Here is a 22068-nt window from a genome sequence, read left to right as displayed (position 1 = left end):
TATTAGTGAGAAAGATTTAAGAAACGATAGTTTGATGAAAACTGCCCTACCCATCTGAAACCAGATGCATCCAATATCTAAGGTGAACGGCAGATGAACTGACTTGCAGATAACAAGTCAGTGCACATCCGTTCACCATTTGTGAATTACCTATGTGTTCTGAGCCCTGTGCTACGTACCAGGGAAGCACAGGGGAACGCTTCTTGTCCCTCGAGCACATTCATGTTCAGCAGTGGTTGGCCCACAGTTCCAGGGCCACATGTAACTCCTCAGCTTTTCTTTTAGACCCTTGGCGGGGGTTGGGGGGAACATCGTGAAAGAAAACCTAAGCACTATTAGTAATTAAAAGCAATGGAATAGCCTTTGGAAGTCTCAAAGTCACATGATGAGACAGCAGCAGGGCGGGAAGAAAACTGTCCCACCATCCAGATGCTTCATTGTAGAAGCAGTGCGCTGGGGCACTTGGTCTAGGCACCACTCAAGTTCAGTCTCAGTGTTCTATTCCCTGCCACCATAGTGTGCATTCCAGACATCATCTCTCCTTCTCCCCAAAGAATCGTCTGTGTCAGGGCATTTCTCTTGCCTAATGCTTCAGAAGGTCTCTCTCTATCCACTTGTGTTCCCCAGTGGGTTGGTGAGAAAGAAAAGGTGGTTGTGTTTGGGTTTGTCCAGAGATATCCCTGGAACTGGCCAGACTGAGCCAAAGCCAATATCGTCAAGCTGAGGAAATGAAGCCTGTTGGTCTTCAGGGCTCTCCTGGGTGTGCCGCCATTCCCTCATCTCCCCCTGGGCGCTTCCTCCCCTGCAGAGGCAGAACTGATGGGCCAGGCTGTAGGCCCCTTCTGTGCTGCCCTCTTTCAGCCAATAGCCTTGAAAAGTCTGCTCTGCAGGGGAGAGGTAGTATGCAGAGAGGCCACAGGAAGCCCGGAGCCTGGCATCTAAGCATAGCTCTACCGCTGACCCACCTGTGCGACCGTGGGCAGGTTTTTCCATCCCCCGAGCCTCGGCTCCCCTGTCTGGAAGTGGCTGATGCTCCCGCAGGACTTTAGTGACTCCAGTAACTTTGGTAAACCCTTCCCGACTAAAGGTACATAAAAGAAAGGACGACTCTTTCTTCCTTGATTTCTTTTTCACCTTGATCACATGGTGGAATGACTAGAGGCATTTTCCTAACGTAGCTTCCAAGAGAAATCTGTCTGCATCTTGCTTTGAAAACTGGACAATTTCTGAGAATGACAGGGGCTTCTTCTGCAAAAGTGTTGCTTTCCCTCCAAAAAAATGGGTCTCTTAAATCTCATTTAATTTTTTCCCGCATGACGTGCACAACAAATCTGCAGAATGCCAATTTTGTTTTTTCTTTGGTCATTGCCAATGTGTTACTAACCTGACTTTTGTTTGCAACTAATTTGTAGTCAGGCAGGGAAAAGTGCTAAGGGAGAGCAGAGGAAGCAAACGTACTGGAAACGGCTGGCAGCTTGCGGGAGCAGTGTCCCCCTGCCCCAGAAGTGGCCCTCGTTGTTCTTGGCTCGGCTGTCCTCTCTGACTCTTCCCTCTCTCGCCTGCAAGAGCAGAGCCCTCACCTCTGCAAAGCCTAGAGCCCAGTAGTTTCCTAGTAGGAAACTACTTCTGTCCTACATAGCATTTTACAAAGACATTTTTTGATCAAGTCCCATCCTACCAGATGTCATGTTTTTAATAGCCTCTCTTGACACATCTTGGTCCAAAAACGAATTGTGGTTTATGTGAATAGGGCTTGCCGCAAAAGTTACTTTCTGATTTTGATGAAGTGCATTGCTTTTCTTTTTCTAAGATATTTTATTTCAAAAACTCATTGAATCATAAAGCCACAAAGACCAATAAAGTTTAAGTAGTCTAGTTTATACATAACATGCACGGGGGAACACATCCAGGAAAAGACTTGTCTGCAGTTGAACAGCAGGTTAGAGGCGAGCAGGCAGGAACCGGAAGCCAGGTATTTGGGTTCCCAGCCCAGTGCTCTTCCCAGTCTATTCTGTGGCGCCCCGGAAAAATGGGCATTGCTCTAGGTGACCCTGAGCTTTGTGGATCTCGGGAGCCCTTGTCCCAAATGCCCAGCATATACCTGGGATTGGTCTTACCTAGGGACTTTTCTTTCTGTGCTGTAAAGTTGGCCTTGTACTTGAGAGAATGGCAGAAAAGATTTTTCTTCTCCAAGACACAGCAGCTCATCAGAACTGAAAGCCAGTGCCCTTCCAGCATATTAAATATACCATCACTTTCTTACTTTGTGTCCAGACTAGTCCTGACCACTTTGTAGGGGACGGGAGGTGCAACGCCTTGACCTCTCCCCGAGGACACGAACCTTGAACGGCTGGTTCAGGTAAAGGGTTTCATTAAGCTAGAAGCTCAGAGGGGATAGAACTTAGCCCTGGAGTTGTTAGGAGTGTTTTCTGGACTTTGGACTGGGGCTTGAAGGGTCAGCAGGTTGAAGAAGACATAACCCCTTCATTCATTCCTGGGCAGGGGAGAGGCAAGAGTGGAGACATGAGTGGGGAAAGGTGGCAGAAGAAGGAACAGTTGTTGGAAGTGTGCTATCCTGATGTTCTACTCAGGTTATCTCACTGAATTCTCAAACACGTCCACGGATCAGGTGGTGTTCTGCCAATTATACAGCTGAGAAGAGGAAGGCTTGGAGAGGGGGAGTGACTTGCCCAAGATGCTCAAGCAGTTTAGTAGAAGATTCCAGAGCCCATCCTCTTTCTGTTTCCACACACCGGAAATAGAAATGAAAGCATTCAGGAGCTTCTTAGAGTGACGGACATACTAGGGAAAGAAAAGTTAGTTGGCTGGTTGGAAACAGGATTCTCAAGGGCCTTTCAAGCCAACGGAGGAGGTAGGATTTGATGTGACAGGAAATGGGGAGCTTTGTTCAGGATTCCAGGGGTGACATAAAACTCTGTCTTTCACAGACTGCCCGGTTCATCTAGTCAAAGAAGGAGAGCTGTGTTTCAGGGAAATCTGTCTGGCACTTCACGGGGTAGTTTGGGGGCCACGGGGTCTAGAGGCAGGAAGGCAAGACTGTGGCTTTTTCCCTGGGGTCCCTGTCTGTAGGGGCGAACCACACCAGTGCTGGCCAGGGAGGTGACCCAGCAGGTACAGGGGAAAATTGCCTGGACGTACATGGATCTGCCATTCCCACCATGACACTGGCCACAGTGGGAAGGTGGGAAAGCGTGGGTTTCGAAGGCATGATATTGGGGTTGGAATCTTGATTCCAAATTTTAGTGATAGTACGTCTTAGGAAGAATCATTTAGTCCCCGAATCTCTGTCCATGCCTGTGAAATGGGAACAAATTGTAGCTGTTTTTGTCTATCAAGGCCATTATGAGGATCAGTAAACTGAAGGCACAACACGTGGTTCATTATAGGTGCTCAAAAAATATTAGCGCCACCTCCTCTTATAGAACTTTGGCTAAAATGACTCATCTTTGTTTTAACAATAGCAGATTTTTTTAATTATAGGAAAGCAAAGCCTGGGATAGAAAAGAACAGAGACCTTTGAAAAACTGAAGTTATCTTCCATTGCTATGGTTTTCTGATTCTGGATGTAATCTAGTTCATGTCCCTTGCTTACCTAACCTCCATCTCTGGAAGCTTGTGTGGGTAACTCCAGAGTATAACCTGGGGCAGTGACTTGAAGTCCAGCAGGGAGCAGCAGTGAACTTGTCCTCAGCATGCCTGATCTGGCACACAGACTGCCCACCTGCAGCTTCGACTGCAGAGAAAAGGCCAGACTTGACCTTGGGCTGGTGTAGCCCAGGCAGCACATCTCACTCCAGTGTTGCACATCTTCCTGAGCCGTACAAACAGGTCTTATGGTCCTGCAGTTCACCGCACAGGTGCAGGGAGGCCAGGCGGGTCTGGTGGTCTGATATCAGGCCTGCAGGGGTCTGAGCATCTTTGAGCAAAAGGAAGTCAGAGGTGGCAGGTGGATTGTTTACTTACTGACAGCCATTGGCGAGTGCGTTCCTGTTGTGTGTTTTTTTAATGGTTGAAAAACCTTAGTAATTGGTGAAGGAAGAAGTGTTATTGGCTGACCTGTCTGCTCACTGTGTAGTGCCCAACTTCCTTTCCAAGCCAAGCTTCAATAGAAAGGTCTTTAATCATCTTTGAATACCGGGCATGCGTATGTGTGTCTGTCAGACCAGAACTTCTCCTAACACACCTCCTGGCTGGCAGTGCTGGCGGCCTCGGGTCTTTCTGAAGACAAGGACCTTTGGCAGAGCCTTTCCATTCCTCTTAGAAAGTTTAACTTATTAGCAGCTGCCTCTCCTCCAGCCCCACAGAGGACTTTTCACCCTCCGTAGACTCAGCAGAAACCCAATGTAAGTGACAATGTCAGAGTCAAACTCTATTTTTTGATGATTTATGTTAGCATATGTTTTCTGAATTGCTGAAAGAGCCAGGAAGGAGAAAAAGTTCCAGAGCCTGTGGCTCACTGCTCAAGCCTGCTGGGTCTTCAGCACTTGCGGACCCCGCACCGAAACTTTGAGTGCTGCGCCTGTGCCCAGAATTGGACTGGGACACTGTGGTTGTGTTTAATTTAGCCTCCTAGGTGTTCTGAGCCAGAGGGATGTTAAAAATGCAATCTAACTCTTCCAGTTCAAGTTCAGGGAAAACCAAAGCCAGAGATGGGAAAGGACGTACACAAATGTGCTCCAGGCAGTGGCAGAGCCTGGCCACTGTCCTCCCCACCCCAACTGGCAGGGTGTTCAACCCGGCTGTGCACCGGGATCCCCTAGGGAGCTCTCCACCATCCTGGTGCCTGGCCCCACCCAGATGAAACAGATGAGACTCCCTGGGAGCCGGGCTGTGGTACCAGGTGTTTTTATAGCTGGCCAGGTGACCCTGTGTGCAAACACATAGAGAGCCATTGAGCTAGGAGGGCATGTGTCCCAGCGTGTTTGCGTGAAAAGCAGAGAGGTCTCTCTAGTGTGGCGGAGAAAGGACTCACACGGTTGTGCTCCCGCCATTTGGTGGGGCCCTGAGTGGCCTGTGACCAGGCGAGTGCAGTGCAGAGTTCCGGGTCTGCATTCACAGCCGAATGGCTTCTGACAAGTCGCTTCTTCTTCCTCGGCCTGGTTTTTCCATCTGAGATGGAAATAGTGCCCTAACACCTTCCTCCAGGGTTGCCAAGGTTCGAGGCAGTGGGGATAAAGCAGTAGAATAAGATCTGTTTTTCAGTAACTGAGTGTTATTTCCCTTAAAAAAAAAGTTAATTTAAGCATTTATGGAAAGAAGCTCGTCCAGTTATGCAGGTATGTCTTTTAAAGGACCAGAAGGGTTTCTAGCTGCCATCCTGTCCGACTAAACAGGTGCCCGCGTCCTTACCCCTTTCAGGTCCATCTGGGAAGCGGGATTTGGGTTGATGAGGAGAAATGGCACCAGCTACAAGTAACCCAAGGAGATTCCAAGTACACAAAGAACTTGGCAGTCATGATCTGGGGGACAGATGTTCTGAAGAACAGAAGCGTCACAGGAGTTGCCACAAAAAAAAAGAAAGACGCCATCCCCAAGCCACCCCTCTCGCCTCACAAACTAAGCATCGTCAGAGGTAGGTCACTGCAGCAGAAGCGCAAGGGCCAAGCTGCTGTCCTCACCCTGCGAGGGATGCATCAGGCACGATTCAGTTCGGCAAACCCTACTGAGGTCTGTCCACACCAGGCTCCGGGCTGGGCACAGGGACATGGGGCCAGAGGTGGACCTCGTCCCAGAAGAGCTCACCTTTAACAGAGCCAGTGAGCTGTGGACATAAGACACTGCAAGGAGCCAGCCTGGGAGAGGGACGCTGTGTCAAGGGAGTTAGTTCTCAGGGGAGGAGACCCCTAGCTGGAAAATCGGGGAAAGATTCCTGGCAAAGGGGTCACTGAATTGGGCCTTGAAGGATCAGACTTGGAGACACACGTGTGTAAAGAGAGATTCCTCCAGAGCCAGAAGTACCCAGAACAAAGGCACGGAGAGGGGGGAGGAGCGATGCTGTGTCCGGAGAGAGGAGAGGTCAGGGCGGGGTGGCTTGTGGAGTCCCAGCCTCGTGCCTGCAGCAGTTAATGAGATAAAGACCAGCTGAGGGGCACTGTTTTCAGTTTCCGTTTTGGTGTTTGGGAGAGGTCGGGGAAGGCAGAGAGACATGGTATCATTCGTCTCCCTAAAGACATGGCTATATCCTGGACACTTGGATTTTCTTTCCCTCCCTCCCTCCCTCCCACTCCCCCCAACTTCCCTCTTTTTTTGTCTCTCCTACCCTCCCTCTCTCTGTTCAGTCACTGAGTTTGTATCCTTTGCCAGGCCCTCTACTGGGTATTAAGGACACAAAGAGGGATAAGGCACAGCTTCCGTTTGTAAGGAGCTCACAGTCTCCTGGGGAAGAGGAGCACAAGAGCAGCTAGTCACTGCACAGATAACTGAACGTGCAGCGGCAGGCAGGGAAGTACACGGGAGCAGAGAGGATGCTGTAGTACTTGCTCATTTTTCTGAGCACTCACTGTGTTTCAGGTGCTGGGTTTTGTTTTTATGGTTCTGTTTTTAAAAATATTTTTACATGTATTAACTCATTTAATCCTTTTAACACTGCTACTGTTAGCTACTATTATTCGTTTTACAGCTGAGGAAACGGAGACACAGAAATGTTAAGTAACTTGCCCAGATCATACAGCTTGTAGGGGTAGAGCCAGGGGTCCAAGTCAGGAGGGCCAGCTTCAGAAGCTGCGTTTCTAGCCACTCGTTTTTAAGTGTCCAGTTTTGATGAACAAAGTAGGGCACAATCACTCACAACATATATTTTGAGCAGGCCCTGTGCCAGGTTTTGAGACAGATGACAGATATGTCCATGAACAAGTCAGGTAATTTCAGGTACTGATGAGGGCTGTGAAGGTCGTCACGTGATGTGGAAGGATGCAGAGACCTGTGTCAGCCGGGGCAGTTGGCGAAGGTTTGTTTGAGGAGTGAATGTGAGCTGGGTGTGGAGGGGGCAGCCCCGGAAGGTCTGAAGGTCGCTGAGCAGGCAGGACAAACCGCAGGTGCAAAGGCCCACTGAAGGCATGCAGAAGCCCAGTGACTATAGTCATGAGTGAGGGGGGAGTGAGGTCAGGGAGGTGGGCGAGAGCCAGTCTCGTAGGGCCGTGAAGGACACAGAAAGCAGCCTGCATTTACTCCACTTGCAGGAGAAAGGCAGTGGAGGTCTTCCCGTCAGGCAGTGACCAAGTGGGAGATCAGTTAGGAGGCTGGCGCAGTGGCTTTGGGGAGAGATGGTGGTACCATGGACCAAGATTATAGCAGTGAGAGGGAGAAGGAGGGTCAGATCTGGGTGTATTTTGGAGGTTAAGGTGGCAGGACACAGACAGATTAGCTGACCAGCCTGAGGTCACAGCTACAAGGTTTCAGAGCCTGGATTCTGACCCACACCCTAGATGCTGGTCTGGGGCTTGTGCCACACTAGAGCAAGCTGCCTCCCCTGCCTGGCTGACTCATGAGTAATTGATTTAGCCAGCTACTTATTTTTAGACAATCAGAGGTAACCTCTAGTCGGTCCGCTGTCTGAACTGTTGGAGCTTAATTTGGGAGGTCACCCTTAGATAAAGGCTCTCTGGGGGACAGCCCTGGCCTGCCTGGTAGGTGGCTGACCTCTGATTCTGCGATACATGTTGGAATGTGACTCAGCAGGACTCAGGTGCCCTCGAATAACTGGCTGCCCTTCCACCGCCACGTGGAGTGAGTCATCTGCCGTGTGCCTGCCTCGGGTGCTGGTCTGGCAGAGTCGGATTCATTGCCACGTCCTCATTGCCTTGCACTGGCCTGGGCACAGGAGGGGCTCAGCGAACAAGGGCTGACCAAGTGACTCTGAGATCTGCCCACACACTGATGCCCCACAGACCCTTGGCATGATTTTTTGTAAATCTCTCCCTCCATGTCTGTGTTCTCGGTTGAACACCTGCCTCTTAAAACAGTTAAGAGGGCTGTCTCAGAGTATGGTTTGCCAATAGTTGTTTGAGGTGTGAAAAGAAGTTATCGACCTCTTTGACAAGTGAGCTGACTCTGTGGAGCCAGTGTGACCGCGGGATGGTCACAGCATTGAAGTACCCGCTTGTTTAGTGCTTTTCAGCTCCCAGGCTCCCCCCCACCGCCTCCCAGTGCAGTGTGATGGAAAATTGGAAGTGGAACCAGGTGTCCAACGCCTGCTGTTGAGCCTCGGCTCTGCACTGGTTTAACTCGGAGCTTACCCTGGTTCGTGTCATACTTTCGTTTCCCTAAGCCCAGTATAGCGTCAGTACCCAGTAGATGCCTGGTGTCCCCACCACACTCCCAGTCCTGGCTTCCCAGTGGACCAAATAGGCATCTGTACTGTTCTTCAGACCCCATGCAGAAGATGCTCTATGCGGCTAACCTGTTTCCCAGTACTGCGGAACAGTCTGGAAGAAAACACCAGCCTTGTGGCTTGGGGCCATTGCAGGTTCACTGTCTCCAAGCCTTCTCTGCTTTCCTCAAACACAACCGTCCATGCCTCTCTCCAAAGACAGTCTCGACTCTTCCGTCACCAGGAAAAGAAATGGAGCTCCCACGGCTTTGAGCCCCCACATCCACAGACCTGACCCTGTCCCCCGCTCTTCTGCCTCGTGCCTCCGAGGAGCGTGTCCTCATCTGGGGCTGCTCGTTCTCTTCTTCCGGCTGCCCACCCACCTGCTTTCCCGAGGACCTCGTTCCTCCGATTCCTTCCCCGTCTGTTCCTTCCCAGCCTGTCCGAAATGTGCTCCGACTACTCATTTCTTAGAAAACAGAGCGCTCCCTGGAGGCCACCGCCACCACCCAGCTTCTGCCGTGTCTCTCTTCCTTTTCATATCCGGGTGTTTTGCAAGAGTTACCCACACTCACTGCCTCTTTTCGCATGTAATTGCCCAGTAGTCGGGCTGTGGCTCCCAGCCCTCTGCTTAATCTGTTCTCACGGGTTTCTGGTGGCTTCCCCTCCCTGCATCCAGGGCCCATCTCCCCTCCTCCCTGGCACGGTGGAACATGACCATTGCTCCTTCACTGAGAAGCCCACCCTGCACATTCTGGGTTTCCTCCTGCCCGCCTGGCCGCTTGTCCCCCAGTGGGCTCCTCCTTTGCTCTGTCTCCAGCCCTCTTCTCTCTTGGTCTGCAAAGCTTTCCTCGGCCGAGCTCATGACCCATGGTCCCCATGGCCCTTGGTGTGCCCATGGCCCTGGGATGAAACCCATGCTCCTCACGCTGGCTGATGTCTGGTGACCTGGCCCCTGGTGACCCTTCTGACCTCGTCTCTCACCGCCCATCCCATTTCTTTCTGGGCACGAACCATAGAGGCCTTCTTCCAGGTCCTTTGTGATCCCACTGCTTCGAGAACCTCCCTTCAGAAAGCCTCCCTTGCCCTCTTAGCCCGAGTGCCTCGTGCCTCTGTTCTCTTCTTACTGTATTTCCGCCTCCCAGGAGGCCCAGTCCAGCTGCAGCCTTTGAGCACACACGTGCTTGGCCACCATGCAAGTGAATGAGGAGACTGACTTGCCCAAGGCCTTGCACTGGGAAGATCAGAGCCAGCAGGAGTGAGCTTGCAGGCGTCCCTGGTCTCCAGAGGTTTTCTGTCGTGCAGTGTTTATTTGCGTACTCACTACAGCCGGGCCAGCCTGCAGTCTGTCTCCCACCCCCAGACACCCCCATTTGGGGCTTCATTATTTGAGCTCTCCCAGATTGCGTTTGACTAGCTTTTCCCATGCAAGCCGTCTGCTGGTTTGAGACTATTTGTATTTATTTTGTACAATTTTATCACATTCAGCCACAGTTGCCATGTACAAATGGCAGAAGCCTTGATGTTCATGGGGTTGGTGAGACTTTTCTGTTCTCTGATTTTAAAATTGCATCTCACCAGATAGCAGGCGAGTGGGGTGAGCAGGGACGCTGCCGGGGAGAGGGACACAGGAGGGCTGCTGGACGGGCTCGCCTCAGTGTCGGGCTCCAGAGTGACAGTTAAACCTTATTAAAGGTCAAATGACCTTTCGCAGAGTGTCAGAGTTTTCCAAATGAGCCCCAGCATTGAGTTCTGGTTAATTTTAATAACTTTTTTAATGGGACACATTAGCACCATTATAAACCTTGTTAATTAAGCAATAATCTCAAATGCTCCCTCGCAGAGGGAGACATTCCTGGCAACTGCAGATGATTGATATCTAGAGCATCATGAAAGCCTCTTCAGCACCCTAAGGGGCCGCTCGGTGCCCTCACCCCAGGGGGGCAGTGATTGGAGAGCTGGGGAGGCCTCTCTGGAAACCGCCCTCCTCTCGCTCCTTTCTCTTCCCAATCTTCTCCAATGCATGCTGGGGGCTCTGGGGGCCATGCACCCACTCCCCTCCCTCCCCCGTTCCTCTCCTTTGCTTCTTTATCAGCCTTATTACCTTCTGGGGACTCAGAGCTAGAAGAAGGTCCCTGGGTTATCTGGTTTGACATCCTGCCTTCCTGGCAGCGGTAGCACAGCCACTAGGTTTAGAGCCAGACACCTGAACTTCAGAACAGATCTTAGCACAGGTATCTCCCTCATTTGCTTCAGGTTCAAGCAAGGTTACTGTGAGTGTCCACTTTCTTCTTGCCCTGAGCTGGAGGGGGTAGGGGGGTGCCCAAGTGCTCCATTCTGTAGGGAAGACAGCATGGTCGCAGTTGTATTAGACTCTGATGAGTATTTTGACCGAGAAAGAACCAGGCAAGTGTGGGAGCACAGAGCTGTAGGCAGCGTGGTGTTTCCTAACTCAGTCTGGTGGGTTCCAAGAAGGGTGCGTGGGGAAGAATAACTAGGCGTCGGGCAGGTGGAGGATGGGGCCAGGGTAATCTGAGAAGAGAAGAGCGAAGACCCTGACTTGTGGGACAGTCTGGAATGAGGAGGTGGATAAAGCTGGTGGATGAAAGCAGGGCGACTGGGGAGACAGAGCCCCTCCCTTCTTGTCTGGGTCCCTGTGGAAAGGCCAAGACAAGTGGAGATTAGTGGGGCTTGGGAGTGGTCAGGAAGGAGTGGAGTCAATAAAGGCTTTTCAAGGCTTCTCTGTGCAAAAGCCCTCTCGGTGGGGAGGAGGGGGTGCCTTGGAGAAGGACGCCTGCAGCACGCACACCTGCAGCAGGAATGGCTCCAGGAGGCAGGCTGGCCGCGTGCCCAGGGAAGGGTTCAGAGTTGGGGGAGGCCACAGTGGATTCTGCCCATACCTCCTCCCTTTGTCCAGGCCTCAGGCTCCTCGCATGTAAGTGCCGGGTTAGCTCAAGTTAGTGTCTGTGATCCCCTCTAGCGCTGACGTTCTGCAGCTGTCAGAGGGCTACCTGCCACAGGCTGGCCTGCTACACCGGATTTTGTTCATCCTCCATAGCAATTCCTTAAGACTGGGTTGTCATTCCTGTTTTACAGGTGAGGAGAAGCTTAGGTTCCAGGAAGTTAAAAAGTCTTGCCGGTGAAGACAAACCCTTGTGGTGCATTTCCTAGCCTTCTGAAGTCCAGAATGTTTATGTCCCCTCAGGTTTTGCTGGAAAAGCGTTAATGGATTCATTCATTTAACAGATATTTATTTAATCTTGCCCTCTTCCATGCACTATGCTAAGTGCTGGGAGTGAACAGTTGTATACACATTAAAGAATTGTAAGACCCAAGTAGGTGTAGTATTCCTCTCAGTTTCAAGAAGGCTTGCAAAAAGTTTACCTCAGATGCCTCAAGGCAGCCTTGAAAAGATGCACTTTGATTTGTCATCCCTGCTCGTGGGGTGAGGAATCGGGGTAGCGATGTGCCCCAGGTCCCAGGCCAGGCAGTGGGCTGCAGCCGGGCTCCGGCTCCGGGCAGGCCCGCATCCCTGCGAGCGGCAGACTCCGTGTGAGCGGCTGTCCTCAGCCTCATCAGCAGTCGCCACAACGGGGCCCCACTTCACACCCACCAAGCAGGTTGTCAGAGTCTTGCTTACCCGACAAGGCCGTGCACTGCCCTTGAGGACCCTGCTCTCAGAAACGCCGGGCCGCAGAGCCACTGGGGAAAACAGTGGCCGAGGCCCCACCTTGTGAAGTGGAACGTGCACCTACCCCGACGTCAGCGGTGCCACTCCTGGGCCAGTGCTGCGGCATTTCCTGCCCAAGTGCCCAGGAGACACAAGCCGTGGTGTTTGTGATCGCAAAACACTGGCAGTGACCCAAGTGTCCATTGACAGTACAGTGGACCAGCAGCTTGTGGGACAGACATACAATAAGACACTGCCCGTCAGTGAAAATGAATGACATGCAGCTATACACTTGAACGTGGGTAAATTTCAAAACTGTGATATTGAGTGAAAAAAAGAGAGATGTATATAGAGTATGGGCACACTTATAAAAAAGTTTAAAAGATACAGGGAAAAGTAAACAACATATTATTTAAGGATGTACGCATATGTGTTATCATTAAAAGGGAAAGAAAAGCAAAATTTTAGGAGAGTGGTTACTTGCAGTGAGAGCGAGGAGAGGGTGGGGTGGGGGCAGGCAGCCTGGGGCGGGCAGCAGAGTGACCCTCAGTATCTTCTTAAGCTGGGCGGCGGGCACATGGCTGTTTTATCATTATTTTAAAGGGTAAATTTACAGTATATATGCATTCTTTCCTACGTACATTTTGTGATGAAAATTTGAAAATACCGTGCCAGGTAAGTGAATTAGTATTTGGGAAGTATGTCGGGAGGCACATTCCCCCCCCCCTGCAAAAAAAGACTGGTACTCAACTGACCATTAATCTCTGGCCTTCTTGTTTCTCTTCCCCGTCCAGAGTGTTTATATGACAGAATAGCACAAGAAACTGTGGACGAAACTGAAATTGCACAGAGACTCTCCAAAGTCAACAAGTACATCTGTGAAAAAATCATGGATATCAATAAATCCTGTAAAAATGAAGAACGAAGGGAAGCAAAATACAATTTGCAATAAACTTTGGATTTTTCATAAAGCCGTCTCAGTTTCCTTGCGCAGTGTGTGGTTTGTGGGCGAGGGCACCACCTGGATGAGGCTGAGCATGCACGGTGGTGAACGGGCCACGAGCCATTGGATGCTGGGGTCGGCGGTGTGTTCTGAACTTGGACTTCCCACTGCAAAGGAGGCAGGTGGATCTGCGGAGACGCGGGCGGCAGCCCGGCACCAGTGTCGTCCTGTGGATGGGGACAACGTGATGGCTGTGGCGGTGGGTAGTGTCTCTGCCTCACCTGTCACTTAGCCCAGAATTTGAACTGACATTTTTACCACTCAAGGACTTCTGTCTCTGTTCCTCTATTTTGTTCTATAATAAAGCTCCATTAATTCTTTGATGTAGACAATCATTTTCCTCATTTATTTAAGGGTATTAAGTGCACAGTGGAGGTGGCCAGTGTTCTTTGAGGGCGTGGAACATTCAGGCTTAAGGAGGCAAAATTCTTACGGGACTTGGTTGCCAACTACAGATGTGAAAAGCTGTCTCGATAGCAGGTTGCGTTCTCTTACTTCACAGGACAGATCTAGGACCAGTCACCTTTCTCACTCAAGGTGACCAGAGATTCAGCTTCCTGGATAATTTGAGTCAGCCTTTGTAAAGGGGGGGGTGATGTTAGATGTGGCCCCGGGTTACCGTCAGGAAGCTGGGGGCAGGCCACCTGCTGTCAGCTCATTCCTCTTATCTTGTATCGCAAACGATCTTGCAAGTTACACGATCTTTTATCTCATTCAGTAACTGAGTCTCAAAGGTGCCTGGTGTGCAGCCTGGCAGACCACGTGTGATCTTCCTGTCAATTTGCACTTTCCTTTCCGTAATGCCTGTGAAGTCAGCATGGTATATGGGAAACGGCAAGGGTGTGGGGCTGAGTACCTGGGTTTCAGGCCCCGCTGCCCTGCTTGCCCTGGGCTTAACCTCACCTCTTCCATTCCGTAAGGAGGAGATAATATCTTTCTCCTTTCAGAGTTGCCATAAGGGTGGATGTGTGTGTGTGTGTGTGTGTGTGTGTGTGTGTGTGTGTGTGTGGCGGCGGTGGGGGGGAGTGCTACATTTATTGAATCATATATACATATACACATATATATGTAATATGTATATGGTTCAACATATATATGGCTCAATAAATGTTGGCAATCATTATTTTCCTAATTTCTCATTACCAGCTTTCAGGTATTGGTTGGAAGATGCTGGCCTCTCATTTCTCTGATGGGTCATCATCTAGACCACGAAACCGTTGGTGGGCTGCAAGCCACAGCTCTGGGTCACTGGGGCAGGGCAGGGAGGCGGCTGCATCTATGAGGAGTTTTATCCTAGTAAACTAAATAATTCTCTATAATGTGAAATACTGTATGCTCGCTGATAAGATGTGTAGATGTGAATTTCCTTTTATGGTATTTTCCCAGCTCTCCCCCAAACTAGCGGCGTGATCTTGGACCAATCGCTTAACTTTTCAGAGTCCCTATCAGTGTAATGAGGAGAATAATGCCCGTGGCACAGTCCGCGTGGGTAATTAAATGACGACAGTGGCAGCAACAACAGATACTTAACATGTGCCAGGGCTTTTCTAAGTGTGTAACGTGGGTTAGCCCATTTCGTGAGGTCAGTAAGGTCAGCGACACTGGTGCTCAATCGGTTCTTCTTGTTAAGGTGTGTTCCCTGTGACGGTGCAGTGGTGTGGGGCAGCGAGGGCCTGGCTGGGTGGAAGGTGTGAGAGACTGGAAAAAGGGGTGCGTCAGCCTGGACCTCATCTCTACTCCCCGAGCACGGCAAAGATACACCCGGGAAGGGAAATCTCTACTTAAACAATGCTGTGACATGCGCAAAAGTGTTTGTGCAATATACTTGAGATGTGTGTTGGGGACAGAATGGGCTTTAACAGATGTTGGGATCTGAGTTCAAATTCAGACATGATCACTTCTGGGAAGGTCCCCTGGGCTCTCTGGGGCTCATTTCTTCTGAAGCAGAAACAGCAACCCATAGCTCGGGGCTGTTGTGGACAGGAATCCAGCCAGGCGACACCTGGAGAAAGGGCTCCGTGAGTCTCCAAGAGCCATGGGTCTGTTAGTTACCCTTACGTGGCAGAGTAAAGCCAGAAGTGGGTGTGACAAAGGAAAGCCTAAGAGCGGATTCCGATGGGGAATTTTGCACACTAGTTACGAGAGGTTTTTGAACACCTGCTGTGTACCTGGTGCCCTGTTCCTGTTATGTGAGGGCAAGGCCACCATTCTTACACCCACACAAATGAGGACAAGGGCCCAGAAAAGGCTAAAAAACTTCTTGGCCAAGGTCCCCAGAGTTGTCAGCATAGGGGCAGGGATAGAACTCAAGTCCGCGCAAAATTTGCCCTGTTCGCTCTTCCCAGAAAGATGAGCGGGATGTTACGGTCCGGGCTGAGAATCTAGCTATGTAATATCAGGGTGCGTGAAGGAGGGACCCAACCTAAGAAATTAGCCAATGGAAATCATTCTCATTAACTGAAGCCATTTGGAGGCACTGGGAATAATTGTACTGTTTATGAGACTTCACAGTTTTATTACATTCAAATATGTTCAAGTGCATCTTGTGTTAAAAGAAGATTTTCGAAACCTGTCCAATCTTAAGAATGTGCTGAGGTGCCTGAAATACAGATTCCTGGGCTTTGGCTTAGAGAGCTCAGTTCAGTAGGTCTGAGATAGAGCCGGGAACATATTTTAACAATAGTACCACTTCTGAGTAATACCAGTGTAGTAGAAGTCCTGCTTCAATGAAGAAAAAAGAGTGTCTCAGAACTAAAAAAGACATGCTCCTTCTCAAGTGCCTGAGGATATTTGAAATTGAGAATACATTTTCTCTTAAGTAGCTGAGGCTCTGCGCAAACCCCTTGTTTAGAGTTACTCTTCTATGCTCACCAAAGGCCATTTAGTTGGACAGGATGCCGAGGCTGGCTTCCGTCTGGGCACCAGTGATTTCCCCTCCCTGTTGCACTTTCCTTTCCATCCCTTTCCTTCGATGCCAGTGAGCTGTGTAGGACGGATCGGTCGGTACTGACTTGGCAGGACCTGGACTCGTGAGGCTTGGGCACTGCCGTCAGAGCCCTGGCGACAAGTCCTCTGTGCCAGACGAAACGCAAAAACGCAGCTTGTTTTTATTTTCTGGCTGGGGAAAGTGTGTTAGTGACTGTTATGTGCCCAAGGGTTTCTTGGCTGCATTTCTAAATTATGCCTTTTTTTAGTAATTATAAAGAAAAAACACTTTGTAGAAAATTTGGGGAAAGGAGGGGAAACGCTCCAAATCGTGCTGCTGCAAACATTGTGATCTCTCTCTTCTAGTCTTTTTCTCAAGGGTGAGATGTATTTGACATGCCTGTGATCATAGAATGCGTGCGACAGGTTTGTACCCTGCCCTTTCCATTTAATGGGGTTTCCTGTTGCTCTGTGAAATTCACAGCCATCAGCTCTAACACCCACACGGTGAACGGACATCTGCGTACAGTCTGGTAGACAACTGTCCAGCTGTGCACTGACCCTCAGGGCTGCCAGTTCATGAAAGTCCTACGCTTTGGTCCAGCACAGGTGGTGCGGTGAGCTTGAGTTTAGAAGTTCATTGCATTCGAGTCCGTTTCCCAACTCCAGTCCCCACTACCTTACATAGGGTGAGTTCCTTTATCTTTCTGAACACTGGCTTCTTCACCTGCAACACAGAGAAAATACTGTATAGTTATGGGGGACTGAGAATGTAACTAAAGTGTCCCGGTGAGAGTGGGTAAATGGGCACCAATGTCAATGTTGGCATTCCTCCCCTCCCGTCCATTCTCTCTATGCCTATTCAGTCTTCACCTGAGTGTGCTCCTGTCTTGTCTCTGACCTGCTCTGACCTTGGCTTTCATGCCCGCCTTTGGGCCTCCAGACATCTAGTGCTCATTGCTCAGCACCCAGTATTCATGGGCGTTCCCTGCACACCAACCTCAGCCCCCACCCTCTGCCACCCAACTGGCCCATTTTTTTCCTTCCTTGAATTTTTAGGTTGTTGATAAATATATTTTGTGTGCAGTTTTTTTCCTTTATACTTTTGTCATTTCCTTGGGGTCGTTTTATCTGGGTCAAAAGGAATAGTATATTTAACCATGTTGATGTACACGATGGGTGTGACCATGACTTAAATTGTTTTTCCAGTTTAGGTGAAAGCCAGTACCTCATTACATTTTCTTTGATTATTTCTGAGTCAACACATCTCCCCAGAGTTTGGTTTCTTGGTAACAGAAAACAATAGCTTAACCTATAAGCATTTCCAGTAGAATTAATTTCATTTTCCGTGTTTAGTTTTCTCTCGACCGATGTGCTTACGCGGGGCATGTAGTTTTTACTCTCGTATCTGCAAGCACACACACCAACAGATATTGTTGTTCCTTCTTTCTAAGGGGTTGATCAGTTTCAGCCAAGCAGCTTCCTAGGCTCATGGAAGTTAAGGGTAAGGAGCGAGCTTCCAGGTTCTCTGCCCTGATCTCTTCTCCGCTGGGAGCATGTCTCTCTGCACCGTGCTTGTGCACCTCTGGGCATGGGGGTCCCCTTCCTACCCAAGAGCCCACTAGTGTCTGCCATCACTCTGATGTTCTCTTGTTGAGCTAAAAATTCACAGCACTGAGACTTCTTAGGTCACTCAGACGCTCTCCCCTGAAGTCACACAGAATGCTTCTGCGGAGACCTCTTTGCACAGTTGAAGGCAACACTCTGGTCTCTTCACAGACTAATAAGTAGCTCAAATTCTCTCCCACCATTTCTCACACAAGGGACTCTGCCCAGAAGAGAACAGAGACTCTGGATCTAGGCAGCTCTGGGTTTCAGTGCTGTGGCCACTTACTAATGAGTGACCTTGAACAAGTTCTTAACCTCTCAGCTTTATTTTCCTCATTTTAAAAGTGGGAATATGTTACTTCCTCATAGGGTAGCATTGAGAGCTATAGAAGATAATGTGAGTGCGCACCTAGGCAGTCGATAGGTCTTAAGTCCCTGACCCTAAGACTCCTACTGTCCTGGTTGCTCTGTCACAGCCGCGTCTCTGAAAGGCGGAGTTCAGGAGGGGACACTGCTCTCGGAAGGGCCTGGTCAGAGACGTGTTACCTCTTTCTCCTGGGCAGCACGTCTCTGCTAATGTGACCTGGCCTTGAATTAGCATCTCTGGCAGCTGAATGGGCTCATGTTGAGTTTGTTGTCACTGAAGCTCCAAGGTCTCATACTGAGCTTGTGGTCCTTGCTCCCTCCTTTTGGCTGACAATACTTGTCCCTTTAGTTCACTGTCTTTTAAGAAAATGAGCCTTGATTTTGAAGCCAGAGAAATTCACATTAAATTCAAATCCTGATGTCACCGTGTGTTAGAGGAGAGGAACCATCCGCAGCCCCAGGCCCCTTGTCTGTCATGCAGCGTCGTGGTGGCCTCACTGGCCAGCCTCTGAGCCAGGCCTCCGGCCAGCTCCACCCCAGTTCTGGGCTTCAGAAAATGTGTTTCTGTGTTCCCTTTTTCCTTCCCTCTTCCATTCTAACAGCTCTTCCTACCCCTTCACACCTCAATGCTGTGTTCTTAAATATATTCTCAAATGAAACACAGAACTCCTCATTTCTCTCTGTTCCATTTCATCGGATTGGTTTCAGCCCAACATTCCAGCTGGTTGAGATCTTCTTTTCCATTTGTGTTTAAAATATAAAACAAAACTTGAGGAAAGCCAAAAATGAAAACCCAACCATAATCCCAAGAGCTGAGCCCAAAGCACGTTCCCTTCTGGGAGCCCTGCCTGTCTGTCCCGGGGTCTGTCCCCCACGCCTGTGTTCATGGCAGCTGGCCAGCCTCCCCCATGGCGCTCGTTCCCTGTAATGTCACAGGGCAAACACACCCCCTCCGCTGCCTGATGTACATAGCTACCTTTTCTAACGCCGTCCCCAATAGGGGGCCATGGTTATCTTCATATCTCTTCTCTGTATGTCTCTAATGTCTTGCTATTAGAGACTATGAAGCCATGACCCTTTATGGTTGTTTGTTTCTTAGAGAAGGTTCTCAGTGGTGAGCTAATTGGGTTACAGGGCAAGGACATTTTTAGAGTCTTTTACGTGTCATATTGCGTTCCAAAAAGTTAATTCATATCCCAAGCAGGGTAGTCATGCCTGTGCCGTTTCCCCCACGATGTCCCCAGTGTTTGGGATTTTTAAGGACATTTGGCAAATTAACTCTCAGTACAGGTGTACTTTCAACTTCTTCCTGTGTGAATCGTCTGTGTAGGCATTTGGGTATTTGAGATCCTTATGGAATTTTATATCATGATATATCCTTCCTCTCAGATTTATAGTATATAAATATGGTCTTTTGTGTCTTTACCAAGTCACTGATCATAATGTTTATTGTTCGGTGAAAGGGAAGAGCTGTTCACCGAAGACCCCACCTCTGCTTAGCAGTGGGCCGTCTCCAAGCTGCATTGTTCTGTGAGCTCCAGGAGCTAGGACTCCACCATCTCTGTGCAGTCAGGGAAGGGCGCTGAGACGTGGCATTTGAGCTTGTACCTAAATGATAAGCGGCCATGAGTTGACCATCTGCCCGTCAGTCTGCTCCCCCTGCCCCCTCATCCGTCATTGCAGCGTATCTGTCCCGTGCCCAGCACTCCAACCTCAGTGTGACTCCAGACCCCGTGCTCTTTCCGCCACTTCTGAATGCCCCGCTGCAGCCACATGCAGTCCGGGGCCACCACACGCCAGTCCCTGGTCTGAGTGCCCGGGACGTATCAGTGAAGAAAAACACAAAGAGCTTAAACTCTAGTGGGGGTGGAATGAGATGGGGAGAAAGATAAAGGGGAAATGTAATAATTAAGAAGATTATAGAAAAAAGGAAAAAGTAGGGGTGGGTAAGACAGACTGAGTATGTGGGGAGAAGGTTGACCTATTAGCGGAGGGCTTCCTGGAGAAGGTGTGACCAGAGCGAAGACCCAAAGGTGGCGAGGGAGTCAGCATGGGGCCGGAAGCCCTGCCGAGGGGCCCGCCACAGGGCCTGGAGCTGTCCGAGGGCTGTGGGAAGTGTGAGACATTCAATTCAGCCTGTCCACCTGGAGCCTCAGTTTTACTCCAAGATAGGCTGGGGGGGGGGGGGGGAATAGGGGGAGGGACAAAGAAAGGGTTCATTTAACTGGTACTTTAAGACCCTTTATGGAACATGAGTAAGGATGGATTATAGTCTAGAAGAATCATTTTCATGAAGATTAAAACATTGACACTCACAGGAGGTGCAGGTGAAAGGCTGCTCCTGCCTAAAGCCTCCCCCAGTCCCTGTAGAGGCCCCTTGAGGTCCTTCGGGGAAGAGCCTGCGGAGCCCAGGCCATGGGCCGCTGGGGGACTCGGAGTCAGGCTGTCCAAGACCTGCACCCGGCCTCCATCTCTGTCTAAGCAGTCACACCTTCCTTCCCTGAGCCTCCAGTTCCTCGTCGAATAAATGGGGATAGTTTCTCACCTTGTAGTACAGGCAGGAACGTATGACATGTATGGTAGAAAGCCGCCTGGGGAGGTGCTCGGTTCCGGCATCTTGACTCCACATGGACACCTTCCTGTCACTGACACACCCCTTTCATCGGACTCGGTGATATCCAGCCCTGGGCAACTCCGAGCCTTGCGACATCCCTCTCTGGGCCCCTTTTCCTCCCCTGCAGTGCAGCACCCATAACACCGAAATCCCAAGGGGAAAATGTGTAAACAAGGGGCCTGGCCTGGAATAGGTCCTGGTCAAGTCCACATCCTTTTGCTAGGGTGCTACCTCAGGTCCCCAGCAGGGCGTGTACCTGTCCTCACCCCACAGGTGCAGCCCCACCCTCACCTTTGCAGGTTACCATTTAAAGAACCATAATGGAGACTTGTCTGCATTACAGACCACAGGTGCTCACCCTGCCTCTCCCAGGCGAACTGCTGGCCCAGTGTTTTCTAGAAAGATAATAAAATGGGTGCTCCCAGCATGGTGGCCTGAATCTGGCAGACCAGGTGCTCAAAAAATAGTTATTGAATGAATGCATGGATGAATGAATATGAATGGCTTTATTACTAAAAAGACTTTCACAGATATTACTTCCTAGGATTTCTCAGCAATTTCTATGATACGTCTTTATTTGAAGATGAGGAAACAGGCTATAAAGAAGGGTTCCTGAGTCACACAGCAGAAGGATAACACCAACCCTAGCCCCCCAAGGCGAAGCGCGGTGCTCTTGTCCCTGTGCCAGTGGCTCTGAGACCTCAGCCTGCATCAGAGTCAAAGGCACGCGACATCCCGAATCACTTTCTCATCCAGCAGGTCTGGTGTGATGCTCACAAATTTACGTTTTCAACAGGGTCTCAGGTGATGCCGATGCTGGCGGTCTGGGGACCACTTAGAAAACCACTGTCCTAAACAATGCTGCTTTTCCATGTAGTAATTAGGACAATCAGTGTGTAATTACTCCTGGTGATTCCAGACTAACTGGTCCTGGCCAGCGGGGGGTGGAAAGGAAGAAAGATGGACGGAGTGCCACGCCACAAAACCAGCTCTGCAGCCAAACGCTGAGTGACTTCGGAGGTGAGTCCCAAAGGGGTGGAACTCCACTTTGGGACTCACCTTCCCATGTGTAGAACGGGATTGGCCACCCACCTCCTGGGGATGGTGGTAGCTTCGTTGAGATGATGGAAGAGGGGCTATTTCAAGTAAATCTTAAAATTTCAGGAATCACTTAGGTGAAGTCTCCCTGTTCGTAATTGTCTGTGTCCATTTCCAGTGTCTAGAACATAGAAGAATGAGAGATCATACCCCCACCCCCTCTCTCTGCACCAACACCCACCCACCCCGAACAAACAGTAGCTAGAATTGTTGATAAGTACCTATATTTGAGTTGGTTTTTTTCCTCTCTGTTCTTATATTGAAATAATTCACAAATTCTATTACAAGTACACTTACCATCCACTTTAGCATCTTGATTCCTGTTTTGTCCATTGCTCTATTCTCAGCACCTGGCACATAGTGTGTGGTCATTTGTAAACATTTGAATGAATAAATGACAATGCCAAAGACTTATTAGGAGACTGGGGCCCCAGTCCTAGGACCCCAGTGTTGAA

The 22068-nt window shown here is 49.9% G+C and overlaps 1 protein-coding gene across 2 annotated transcripts in view; it reads left to right on the top strand.

Moving 5' to 3' along the window:
• Window positions 1-22068, top strand: part of LOC119040203 (AGBL carboxypeptidase 4) — a 1071017-nt gene that overhangs the window by 877822 nt on the left and 171127 nt on the right. Inside the window, exons 5-6 of one of the 2 annotated variants that reach the window (XM_037133087.2) lie at window positions 5380-5593; window positions 12794-13325. The exons of the other annotated variant lie outside the window; for it this stretch is intronic. Coding sequence (XP_036988982.1) covers window positions 5380-5593; window positions 12794-12951 — 372 coding nt within the window. The 3' untranslated portion in view covers window positions 12952-13325. Of the gene's footprint in view, window positions 1-5379; window positions 5594-12793; window positions 13326-22068 lie in introns of those variants that run through there. 2 annotated transcript variants of the gene reach the window in all.

This window comes from Artibeus jamaicensis, unplaced genomic scaffold (genome assembly GCF_021234435.1).
Source record: "Artibeus jamaicensis isolate MK-2021 breed Jamaican fruit bat unplaced genomic scaffold, CSHL_Jam_final scaffold_1019, whole genome shotgun sequence".
NCBI classification, from domain to species: domain Eukaryota; kingdom Metazoa; phylum Chordata; class Mammalia; order Chiroptera; family Phyllostomidae; genus Artibeus; species Artibeus jamaicensis.
Note: the sequence above shows the minus strand (reverse complement) of the source record. Positions and strands in the feature narration are given on the sequence as shown.